At 51.2% G+C, this 13358-nt stretch overlaps 1 protein-coding gene across 1 annotated transcript; it reads right to left on the bottom strand.

Annotated features, from left to right (window-relative positions):
* Positions 1 to 5018: 5018 nt before the first annotated feature.
* Positions 5019 to 5837, bottom strand: LOC147977483 (uncharacterized). Its single transcript, XM_087521181.1, has 2 exons — positions 5553 to 5837; positions 5019 to 5210 (listed from the first exon to the last, which is right to left on the bottom strand). The coding sequence occupies exons 1-2, from the start codon at positions 5835 to 5837 to the stop codon at positions 5019 to 5021; spliced, it is 477 nt and encodes a 158-aa protein (XP_087377307.1).
* Between the last annotated feature and the right edge of the window lie 7521 nt (positions 5838 to 13358).

Below are 13358 nucleotides of genomic sequence, written 5' to 3'. Positions count from 1 at the left end.
CTAAGCCGCTTCATCTCCCGGATGCGTGGCGGCTCTAAGCCGATTCATTGCCCCTCTATCGCCTCCTCAGGCGCACCGAACACTTCGAGTGGACGGATGCTGCCACTGCCGGACTCGAAGAAATAAAGGCCATATTGGCAACAAATCCGGTCCTGGCCGCGCCTAACCTGGGCGAACCAATGTTGTTATATATCGTGGCAACACATCAAGTTGTAAGCGCGGTGCTCGTCGTCGAACGAGAAACAGAAGGGCATAAATTCCCTCTTCAAAAACCAGTGTACCACGTATCCACTGTCTTAACTCCCTGCAAGTCCCGGTACCCGCAATATCAAAAGATAGCATACGCGGTGTTCATGGCATCCTGGAAGCTGCGACACTACTTTCAAGAGTGTTCGATAACAGTGGCCTCCGAAGTACCCCTCAACGACATCATAAACAACCGCGACGCGACGGGCAGGATTGCAAAATGGGCCATTGAGCTCTTACCATTTGACATAACCTACAAACCAGGCGAGCTATAAAGTCGCAAGTCTTGGCTGACTTCGTCGCTGAATGGACTGAAGCCGAACTCCCTAAAGAGTACGGCGCATACTCCAATTGGATCATGCATTTCGACGACTCTAAAATGTTGGCCGGCTTGGGGGCTGGCGTCGTTTTGACGTCCCCAACCGGAGATGCAGTCCAATACGTACTTCAAATAATGTACACAGACTCCAACAACGCAGCCGAATACGAGGCCCTTCTGCACGGTCTCCGGATGGCAATCTCCATGGGCATTCAACGCCTCGAGGTACGCGGGGATTCAAACCTCGCAATATCACAAGTAAACGGAGACTTTGATGCCAAAGATCCGAAAATGGCAGCCTACCGTAACGCCGTCTTAAAAATGTCAGCTCGGTTCGAAGGACTCGAATTCCACCATGTAGCCCGGGATAATAACCAGGCAGCCGACGTGTTGGCACGCATCGGCGCAAAACGCGACGCCGTACCTCCAAACATCTTCCTGGAGCGGCTCTTTAAGCCATCCGTAGTATGGGAAGAGGAGTCCGGAAACAACAACCCGGAACCAACTGCACCGCCCAACACCAAACATTCTGACACAACCGATGGCTCAATCAATGACATAACACCTTCCGCCCACGAAATAATGGCAGTCATTGCCCCATGGACGGAACCATTCCTAGCCTACTTAATTAGGCAGGAACTTCCCGAAGACCGAAATGAGGCCCGCTGCATAGTTCGGCGATCTAAAGCCTACAAGGTCCATGAGGGGGAACTTTATAAGAAAAGCGCAACCGGAGTCCTTCAAAGGTGTATCTCCGAAGAGGAAGGGCGAAATCTTTTGGCTGAAATTCACGCCGGACTAGGCGGACACCACGCTGCAGCCCGGGCCCTTGTAGGTAAGGCCTTCCTTACATGATTTTATTGGCCGACGGCCCGGGCAGATGCTCATGACTTAGTCCAACGATGCGTCGGTTGTCAGCTCTTTGCTAATCAGAGCCACATGCCACCCACCGCCCTCAAAACTATACCCATCACCTGGCCGTTTGCGGTCTGGGGGCTTGACATGGTTGGACCCCTTAAAGGGGGAACCCACAAGCAAAAATACCTATTAGTCATGGTGGACAAATTCACCAAATGGATAGAGGCCAAGCCAGTTAAAACGGCCGAATCCGGACCTATGATAGACTTCATATCCGGGGTAGTACACCGTTACGGTGTCCCCCACAGCATCATCACCGATAACGGCACGAACTTCATGGCCGACAAGGTCAAACTCTGGTGCAAAAATATGGGCATTAAGCTCGACTATGCTTCGGTCTATCACCCTCAAACCAATGGTCAAGTTGAACAAGCAAATGGTCTAATCATGAGCGGCATCAAACCTAGATTAGTGCGGTCCCTTATGGAATCTAACATGCACTGGGTAGAGGAGCTCGACTCCGTACTTTGGGGGCTGCGGACCACGCCAAACCGTACTACCGGGTTCACACCATTCTTTATGGTATACGGCGCAGAGGCAGTTTTGCCCTGCGACATAATTCATGACTCACCTCGAGTGCGCATGTACGAAGAAAGAGAAGCCGAGTTGGATCGGCAGGACAGCTTGGACGCATTGGAGGAGGAGCGCGACGTGGCCAAGGCTCGTTCCCCATTCCATCAGCAGCAGGCTCGAAGATATCAAAGCAGAGAGGTACGAGCCAAGACTTACAATGTTGGCGAACTAGTTCTACGCCTGCTGGACAAGAAAAAGGACAAACTCAAGCCCAAATGGGAAGGTCCCTTCATCATCGACCAAGTTCTGACCGGCGGAGCATACCATCTGCGAAACGCATCGGACAACCGACTCGAGCCGAACCCATGGAACGCAGCCCGCCTCCGAAGATTCTACGCCTAGCACCGGACTCAGAGTTCGTCTCCTTCCTCCGTCCACATTTTTACACTTTAGCTGTCTTTTGTTTCTCTCTTTTCTCCCACCTTTTCCATAAAGCCCTTGAGGGCCGATTTGCGCATTGTTCTCACACACTTGATGTGCTACCCGCACTCATTATACCTTGGGGCTTCTTTAACAGAAGCTTACTTATACGGGCTTTATGCCCAACACATGTGTCAAATTTCCGCATGTACCTTTTATTCACCATTATATGCATCGATATGACTTAAGTTTTGGCCAAGCTGGGTTGCCTGGCTCCTGTGCTTACCCCTACGTTCCCGATTGTTCGGCTAGGAGGTAAAGGGAGCACCTCTGCGATTGTTACTGCCGGGTCAGCCGTATGTGTACCTCAGACTGGGTGAAGCCAAAAGCTAGCGTTCTTAAGGGAATATTCGGTCGGTGACTTGAAAGATGATCTTTTACCTATTTATTTATTTATCTGCCCCCAGATGTTTTCCTGCTCTTTTCGCACTTCGGACATGCACTTTAGGGCATGCCTCCCAGGGAAAGGAACCCTTAACGGAACTATTCTCCTTGGAAGATGTTTCTTACTAACCATGTAATATAACATAACTAGTTGGGCACTTGTCTGATAAAGCACTAATGACCCCTACGCCTGGTCTCCATGCATGCCCCGGTTTTTTCATAACCGAGAAGGTATTCGGACACACTCCGGACTCTAGGGTCCCGAGGTTGAAGCGAAAAGGTCGGCAAAGACAAACGATCTACAATCCGGCAAGAAGGCATTTTACATGTCATTTTAAATACATCGTCAAATCGACTGACTGTACTCCTCCTCAATCCCGTCTAACAGGCTTTCTAATTTACAGTCCCGTTGGGAATACTTAGCGGCCAACTCTACTTGGCCGTACACTAAGCTCACAGGGATCTCCTTCCCATCGGGCCCCACAGGTCCGACCTCGGCCATGTGGTTTGGATCCGCCTTCTTGTACCGCGTCTTCACCATGGCCCAGGCCTCCCTGGCACCTTGACGGTAGGCCGATATCTTCCATAAACGGAAGCGCTGCCGTGCTCCCTGAAGCTTCTCCGCAAGCTCTCCAAGGCCCTCGGGTAGGGAGACGGACGGCCATAAGGCCTGGACGACGCCACTCATCGCCTGCCGAACACGTTCGAGCTGTTGCACCAGCTCGGGAAGTTGGTCACCCGTTGAACCGGGCATTTCCTCCGCAGGGCGACCTGTGAGCACACCTACAGACATATTTCTGTCAATTGACTTCCTCGCCGAACTCTTCTTTTCAAAAGAGTTTGCTCAAGCACTTACTATAGATGCCGCGAGGAAGCCGCTGATTCTCCTTCACGGAGCCAGACAGCTGGGCCCGAACACCTTTTAGCTCTTCTCCAAGCTGGGTGTGGGCATCTTGGAGTTTGTTCCTCTCCTGCTGCACCTTCATAAGCACCCTCTCGCCGGCCTTCAGCTAGCGCAGTAGCTATTGCTTGTCCGGATCAAGTCCGGCAACATCTGCAATATTATTGTCAGACTTATACGCACGCCGCACACTGCTTATCTTTTTGAAATATGTGTTACCGGAGGGGGTCTCGGTGTCTCCTCCTGCGGCGGCTAGTGCGGCCTCAAGTTGGTCCTTGCACCCTTGTAGCTCCTGAGACAATTGGGCATTCTTCTCCGTGAGATCCTGCATATCAAATGATCCTTAAATCAGTTATTTTAACTACTTTAAGTCTCGGGGGCTACTGGCATATACAACTATTAAAATCCTTTACCCGTATGTCTTTTACATAGTGCTCTGTGGCTCTGGTTAAACCATCTTGAGCGGCACGGAGGTGCGCGTCTCCCGCATTAAAGGCATTCAACGCTTCTGGGGAGAAACACGCGTCACAAAGAACTGTCCGACGGCGCCTATGATTCATGGCGCTCTCCACCTCAGACCTGGTGGCGGACAGCCTGTCGGCATCCTCCGTTGGAGGAGTATCCGGCTCGCGCCTTGCGCTCGCCTCCCCCTCCGGACTAGGTGTTGGAGCCTGGCTGGCGGAGGCTTGGTTGGCAACCTCTCCGGGCATAGTCCGGCAAGCGCTCTTTCTCCTGGAAAAGTCATGAGCATTAATACACCTCCTAGGAATCTTTTTCCTAAACAACGGTCGCGAGCTATACCGTTGCGGTGACGTTTCGATTCGTACCGCACCCCTCTTCCGCCTGCTGGGCCGGACTGACCCTTGTTGGTCAGCCGCCGCGGGTTCGGCTTCCCGCCTTGAAGGCACCTCCTGCAAGACACCGTTGTATACGATGGTTAGAAATATGCAAGGACGAGGTAATGGTGTCAGGACTCCGGTCATAATTACTTGGGAAGCCGGAGATAAGCCGGGGTAGTCAGCCGTAATGGTGACTAGAGCATTGTCCATGCTGAGTTGGTGGAACACCCCGTCAATCAGCTCCACCTTTATATCCGGATCCTCTTCGGAGGCCGGATCAAGGGATCTTCCCGGATCCTCGGGTTGTGGAGCCGGACTGTGTATGTCCTCCACATCCCGGCGCAGTTCCTGCGTCAAAATCATAGAGTAAGGCACTTAACTTTGAAAGCACGGGTCGGATGAATAAACGTCCGCTTACCTAGCTCCGAGGGTTATTCATGGAGAAACCATTCAATGGGCTCGTCTGGAGGAAGTCCTCCTTCTCCCCCTTGTACAGGCCGGACAGGATCTTCACCAGATCTGCGGCCGATCCCGGCCCCTTGCGGCCATGACGGGTGGCGTCATTCTCCCCGTTGAAATCCCACATGGGGTGGCCCCTATATTGGAGTGGCTGCACCCCTCGCATAATGCACGTGGCCATGACTCCAATCATGGTCAATCCGGAATGGGCCAGCAACCTTATCCGGCCCATCAAATAATGGACGCTCCTGTCTTCCTCCTGTTGAGGGCTCCGAGGGCGCCAACTTAGGCGTTTCTTCAGAGGAGCCTTGCTGAACTCCGGGAGGCCGATCCGAACTGGGTCCGGCAGTGGAGCATCTTCCACATAAAACCATTCCGAGGGCCAGTCTTCGGACGCCTTCTTTGGGGTTCCGGATAGATATCCGGTCCCGGCGATGCGCCATATTTCGGCTCCGCCCACTTGATATATTGACCCCTCGTGAGAACGGGGTACGAGGCAAAATAGTCTCTTCCACAGCGCAAAATGGGGCTCGATGCCCAGGAACAGCTTGCAAAGAGCTATGAAACCCGCGATGTGCAGAATAGAGGCGGGCGTGAGGTGATGAAGCTGGAGTCCGTAGAACTCCAGAAGCCCCCAGAGGAACGGATGTATGGGAAATCCGAGCCCCCTTATTAGATGAGGGACGAAGCACACCCGCTCCCCTTTGGAGGGACTAGGGGTGGCCTCCACTTGCTTTCCACCTTTGTAGGTGGCCAGCCCGGCTCGAACCGGGACCATAAAGGCCGGAGGAAGGTATCCCTCCGCTTGGAGCGTCACCAGCTCGTGGTGCGGAACTGAACATCTCCTCCAATCTCCTGGCTGAGGGCTAGGAGCGCGAGAGGAGGAGCCGCGTCGACGGTGCATGATGGAGTGGATTTTTGGTCAGAAGCGCTCCGATGAGTACTCGCGGAAGGAAGATGGTGTGATTTGGATCTGGATTCTTGCCTCTCTTATAGGCAGATTATTTGCGCAGCTAGGGGGTAAAATATGAAAATACCCTGGCCTTTCGCATTCGTGCGACATGTGGAAGAGGGACATTATTGGGCATGGAAGCCAAGGAGCGCAACATTTGTGAGGAAGCCGGACACTATTCGGCAAGCACATGGAATTTGGAGGAGAACCCGCCTTGCAACGCCGAAGACAATATACGCGCCGGACTCGTCGTCATTGAAGCCTGGTTCGGGGGCTACTGAGGGAGTCCTGGACTAGGGGGTGTCCGGATAGCCGGACTATCATCATCGGCCGGACTCCAAGACTATGAAGATACAAGATTGAAGACTTCGTCCCGTGTCCGGATGGGACTTTCCTTGGCGTGGAAGGCAAGCTTGGCAATATGGATATGTAGATCTCCTACCATTGTAACCGACTCTGTGTAACCCTAGCCCTCTCCAGTGTCTATATAAACCGGAGGGTTTTAGTCCGTAGGACAAACAACCATTACAACAATCATACCATAGGCTAGCTTCTAGGGTTTAGCCTCCTTGATCTCGTGGTAGATCCACTCTTGTACTACCCATATCATCAATATCAATCAAGCAGGAGTAGGGTTTTACCTCCATCGAGAGGGCCCGAACCTGGGTAAAAACATCGTGTCCCTTGTCTCCTGTTACCATCCGCCTAGACGCACAGTTCGGGACCCCCTACCCGAGATCCGCCGGTTTTGACACCGACAGCGATCTTCACCAACACCTCTGCCATCTTCACCAACATCTCCATCACCTTCCCCCCTCTATCTACAGCCGTCCACTCTCCCGCAACCCGCTGTACCCTCTACTTGAAGATGATGCTTTATGCTTCATATTATTATCCAATGATGTGTTCCATCCTATCATGTCTGAGTAGATTTTCGTTGTCCTATTGGTGGTTGATGAATTGCTATGATTGATTTAATTTGCTTGTGGTTATGTTGATGTCCTTTGGTGCCCATCATATGAGCGCATGCGTGGATCACACCATAGGGTTAGTTGTATGTTGATAGGACTATGTATTGGAGGGCTAGTGACAGAAGCTTCAACCTAGCATAGAAATTGATGCATACGAGATTGAAGGGGGACCAATATATCTTAATGCTATGGTTGGGTTTTACCTTAATGAACGTTAATAGTTGTGGATGCTTGCTAATAGTTCCAATCATAAGTGCATAGAATTCCAAGTCAGGGATGACATGCTAGCAGTGGCCTCTCCCACATAAAACTTTCTATCGGTCTAGTAAAGTAGTCAATTGCTTAGGGACAATTCCGCAACTCTTACCACCACTTTTCCACACTCGCTATATTTACTTTATTGTTTATTTATCTAACCAACCCCTAGCTTTTATTTACGTGTTCTTTATTATCTTGCAAACCTGTCCAACAACACCTACAAAGTACTTCTAGTTTCATACTTGTTCTAGGTAAAGCAAACGCTAAGCGTGCGTAGAGTTGTATCGGTGGTCGATAGAACTTGAGGGAATATTTGTTCTACCTTTAGCTCCTCGTTGGGTTCGACACTCTTACTTATCGAAAGAGGCTACAACTGGTCCCGTATACTTGCAGGTTATCAACGTACCACCTCCGCGGTGGACGAAAGCCTTCGCACCATCAGTGGCCCATGAGACCACCACCAAAGAAGGTTCGGCTCAACGACGGGTTGGCTCCTCACCAAGTTGCGCCCCCCCCGGAACGTAGCACCTCCCAGTACCAGCCTGGCGGAGCCCAGTCACGGACATGGCCCCTCTGATCAAGCAGGCCTCCTCCACCGGGTCGACGACGAGGATGCGGGATAGGCATCGTCGACGTCGATCGAGAACAAAATTCTTAACTATGAAAACAAAATTAATAAACACTTAACAAAATTCAGCATGACCTTTGCGAAAAGCAGGACATATCGAGCGGCTGAAATTTGCTAAAACGTGTGTGAATCTACATCCTGGCAAAACATAGGCCACTCAGAAAAATTGCATATAACAGGAATAATTGCTTTAACTGAAAAAATAACAACAAATGTGACATGTTCAAAATATGACATGTCCACTTCAAAACGAATCAACCTAGAATTATGTTAAATACACCTAAAACACCTAAATTCTATTAACTACACCTAATTAAAAACCTACATTCTGAACATGGTTCGATCATAACTAGGGTTCATACTACATTATTCTAAGATTAAACAGCTAAGATTAAACACCTAAGATCATAACCTACTACATTATTCTAAGATTTAACCTACATTTTTCAACTAGCTAGGGTTCAAAATAAACTAGGGAGGAGGAGGAAGGAGGGAGGAGGAGTACCCGTCGGCGGAGGACGGTCGACGCGGGGGAGGGCGGTCGGAGGGGGAGGAGGACCGGCGCAGGCGAGGGCGGCTGGCAGGGGAGGACCGGCGCGGGGGACGGCAACTGGAGTGAGGGGATTGAAGGAGGAGAGTGAGTGAGTGTGAGTGTGTGTGAGTGAGATCGAGTGAGGGGGGCATGGGCCAGCGCGGGTAAGTGGGCTTAGCAGCAGCGCGGTTAGTTAGGGCGCGCTAGTGCTAAACCTAGCGTGGCGGGAACGATCGGGAACTTTAGTAGTAGCGTGGCCCTGCCGACCCGGGCTACTGCTAAGTCGCTAGCAGTAGCGCCTGTTTGGGGCCATCACTACTGATACTTGGCAGTAGTGCCCCTTCTTGTCCCGCGCTACTGCTAAGATTCTGTATATAAGGTTTTCCCTAGTAGTGTGGTGCAGCGCCGCCGGTGGGACGAGGAGATCAACCAGGTCATGTACGAGCAAGGCCTCGCCAGGGCGCGGGAGTTCCACGAGAAGATGGAGACGTGGCGCCCCAAAGCCGACGCGCAAGACTCCATGTTCATCGGCCTCACCTCCGACGATGACGACGAGTGATCACCGCCACGCCGCAGCATCGCCGCCGCACCCGGAGGGCTCTGGCGAGCCCCATTTTGGGGAGTTAAGGTTAGGGTTAGGCCGATGCTTCGACGAATCTACCCTATGTAAATCGGTGAACTCATGTATCCATGATCAACTTCTAGCTACTACTGTTTCTTGTTCATCTCTCGGCGAAACATTTTATTAAAAGTTTAAAGTTTCATATGCGGTTTCTATTCTGCCGCAGCAAAATTCGCCCCTTATAGAAGAGAAAACGCGAACCGTAAACCCCTTATAAGGGCTATCCTTATAAAGGGTATGCTAGAGATGCTCTTACAAAAACAAAAGGGATACATGAGTATATATACCATGTGCTCTATTAGAGAAAATCGGTGGGGATGTAGAAATTCTACGCTTATACTTGCAACGTACCTTGGGTACCAAAGTATTATTTCTTGCTTGTACTAGTCGTCTCACCAAAACAAGTCATAATATGTACGAACGTGAGCACTAATCGCCTCAGCGAAACAACTTCAGATACATCCTATAAATTGATGCTTCCTAGTCTGCATACGCACCAACATCGACTTGCTTGTCTACACAGCCGCTGCAACCAAACATCAACAACAATAGCCAGTTACCCACCAGCCACCAACAACAACAGCCATGGCGTCCTCTCGCATTCTCCTCCTAGCCGCGGTCCTCCTGGCCCTGGCTTCTGTCCAAGCGCGTGGCCAGAGCATGCCGCCTTCACCGGCAATGGCACCGGCACCATCCACTCGCGGTGGCAATTGCACGTTTAATGGCGCAGTCGCGTTTGGAGTGTGTCTTAAACTTCAACCGGGCAGGACAAGCCTATCCGACAAGAACCGGTGCTGCCAACGGATCCAGGGGATGGGGATGCAGAGCGCGGCCGACTGTCTGTGCATGGCCTTCAAGCTGGCTGGTGGCCTTGTCGGCGCCAATGCCGCCGGTGGCGTCAATTCCGTGTTCGGCGTGTGCGGCCTGGCCCGCATCCCCAACCTGGTTTGCCTGGTGGCCACTGGAACGGTCTAATTGGCCTCGGACTCGCTGGTGAGCTCAATGAGTGCTGGCTGCAGGCAGACTCACACTCTGAGAGGTGCATCAGTGCACCTACGTATAACCTATAAAATATAAGTGTTGCCTAAATAATCTGCCATACTAGCATGTACCGGTTTCGACGCAGCTTACTATGTGTGCATACTGGTTTTCCAAATAAATAAGAATTTGTGATCTACTTATTACCGTACTTGTTGTGTGAGCCCATCTAACGGTGACTGTGTATTTAGAGTATCTACAAACACAAACACAAACACAAACACAAACACCAAAATCCAGCCCCCAAACACATGAGGACGCACCCACGCGCGTCCGCGGACACTGATCGAACAACACACAAAAAAATGATTCCACAACCACAAACAACATTTCCAAATCATTAAATCATATTATTACATGCAACATAAAACTAAACTTGGCCCGGCTCCGCCCTGTCCATGACCGGTGGATGGCTGCGCCCCTCAAAGTGTTGGTCCGGTCGCTGGCGTGATAGAGTAGGACATGGGACACACACCGGCTCACGGGACTCCATTCATCGTCGCTTCCCATGTCCTACTCTTCCTTCTCGGAGCCCGTCGCCAGTAGATGTGATATCAATGATGGATCCGTCATGGTCAGAGCCGCCGACGTCCACAGGACGCGGTTGCGGCGCTTGGGGTTGGTCGGCACCATACGCAGTGCCGAAGAGTGTGACCCCGCCTCGCCAACGTCCGCCGCAATGGCTACCGATGCCTCGCCCGGCGGGCACGCCGCGCCATATTTGCGTCGGGCGACTCCCCCATGTGTTCACCTCCGCCTCCGGTGAAGATTGGAGTCTCTCACATGAGAGCAAACATGAGGCCATTGTCGAGGCAAAGTTGCGAATGTGACGTGTCTTGACTTCCCAACCTTTTTTACTATTTCTTGTAGATCGTTAATTATTTTGGCAAAATGAATGAGGTTGTGGTTGTTTTTATTTTTGTACAAATTTCTAGACCTTGTACCCTATGCCGTGAGCTTATCCGCTGCACCTTACGCACAATCACAGCGACCACACACTAACCCATAACACTGTAATGGTGACGAACTGCAGGATGATGATGAAGTTCTTCACCTCATAGTGTGGCGCCGCCTTGCCAACTTCAATCATGCATGCCCGCTTTACCACAAACTTGGAGTAAGCATCTTCTGCCGCCTTCCTAGTTTTAAACCCTCTGTGGTTGCAGTTGTTGTATCCTGAAAATTGTCATTGAAAGCTTCCCATGAACTGTAAACCCTGGAGCCCTTCCGATGAACACCGTATACCACTTGTCCTAGCAGTGCACAAGAGCAATAGTTCAAGCATCAAGCAATGGAGCACAATCACAGCGACCACACACTAACCCACAACACTGTAATGGTGACGAACTGTAGGATGATGATGAAGTTCTTCACCTCACAGTGTGGCGCCGCCTTGCCAACTTCAACTTTGCATGCATGCTTTACCACAAACTTGGAGTTAGCATCTTCCGCCCTCTATGGTTGTTGTTGCTGTACCTTGAAACTTGCTCACTGAAAGCTTCCCATGAATTGTAAAACGTTGGAGCCCTCCCAATGAACAACACACAAAAAAATGATTCCACAACCACAAACAACATTTTCAAATCATTAAATCATATTATTACATGCAACATAAAACTAAACTTGGCCCGGCTCCGCCCTGTCCATGACCGGTGGATGGCTGCGCGCCTCGAAGTGTTGGTGCGGTCGCTGGTGAGGTAGAGTAGGAGATGGGATACACACCGGCTCACAAGACTCGATTCGCCGGAGTCTCCCATGTCCTACTCTTCCTACTTAGAGCCCGTTGCTGGTGGATGGATATCAATGATGGATCTGTCGTGGCCGAAGCCGCCGACGTCCACCACAACACGGTTACGGCGCCCGGGGTTGGTGGGCACCATACGCCGCGCTAGAGAATGCGACTCCGCCTCACCAACGTCCGCCGCAAGGGTTGCCGCAGCCTTGCCCGTCGGGCACGCCACGCCATATTTACGTCGGACAACTCCCTTTCGTTCACCTCTGGCTTAGGTGAAGATTGCATGGAGTCTCTCATAGGAGAGCAAACATGAGGCCATTCTTGAGGCAAATGTGTGAATGTGACGTGTCTTGACTTCCAACCTTTTTTACTATTTCTTGTAGATCGTTAATTATTTTGGCAAAATGAATGAGGTTGTGGTTGTTTTTATTTTTGTACAAATTTCTAGACCTTGTACCCTATGTGGTGAGCTTATCCGCTGCACCTTACGCACAATCACAGCGACCACACACTAACCCACAACACTGTAATGGTGACGAACTACAGGATGATGATGAAGTTCTTCACCTCATAATGTGGCGCGGCCTTGTCAACTTCAATCATGCATGCCCGCTTTACCACAAACTTGGAGTAAGCATCTTATGCCGCCTTCCTAGTCTTAAACCCTCTGTGGTTGAAGTTGTTGTACCCTGAAACTTGTTCACTGAAAGCTTCCCATGAACTGTAAACCCTGGAGCCCTCCCGACGAACACCGTATACCACTTGTCCTAGCAGTGCACAAGAGCAATAGTTCAAGCATCAAGCGATGGAGCACACAAGCAACAAGCAATTTAGCACACAACAAACAACAAGCAATGGAGCAGAAGAGTAGTAGTAAGCATGCATGATCATACGGCATAGCAAGTACAACATAGCAAGTAATCCTTCTTGGGGAACGCAGTAATTTGAAAAAAATTCCTACGATCACGCAAGATCTATCTAGGAGATGCATAGGAACGAGAGGGGAGATTGTGTCCATGTACCCTCGTAGACCGAAAGCGGAAGCGTTACAACAACGCGGTTGATGTAGTCGTACGTCTCCACGATCCGACCGATCCTAGCACCGAAGATACGGCACCTCCGTGATCTGCACACGTTCAGCTCGGTGACGTCCCACGAACTCTAGATCCAGCTGAGGTCGAGGGAGAGTTTCGTCAGCACGACAACATGGTAACGGTGATGATGAAGTTACCGGCGCAGGGCTTCACCTAAGCACTACGATGATATGACCGAGGTGGAAATCTGTGGAGGGAGGCACCGCACACGGCTAAAAGATCAACTTGATCAACTTGTATAAAGGAGCAAGGCGGAGGCCGGTCGGCCCCTGTAGGCGCGCCCCAAGAGGGGGGTCCTACTAGTCCTAGTAGGATTCCACCAAGAAGGGAAGAGGGGAAGGAAGGAGAGGGAAAGGGGGAAGGAAAGGGGGCGCCGGCCCCCTTCCTTGTCCTATTCGGACTCAAGGGGAGGGGGCGCGTGGCCTGCCCTGGCCGCCCCCTCTCTCTGTCCACTAAGGCCCATTGAGGC

This window comes from Triticum urartu, chromosome 4A (genome assembly GCF_056163025.1).
Source record: "Triticum urartu cultivar PI428250 chromosome 4A, HENAU_Tu73, whole genome shotgun sequence".
NCBI classification, from domain to species: domain Eukaryota; kingdom Viridiplantae; phylum Streptophyta; class Magnoliopsida; order Poales; family Poaceae; genus Triticum; species Triticum urartu.
Note: the sequence above shows the minus strand (reverse complement) of the source record. Positions and strands in the feature narration are given on the sequence as shown.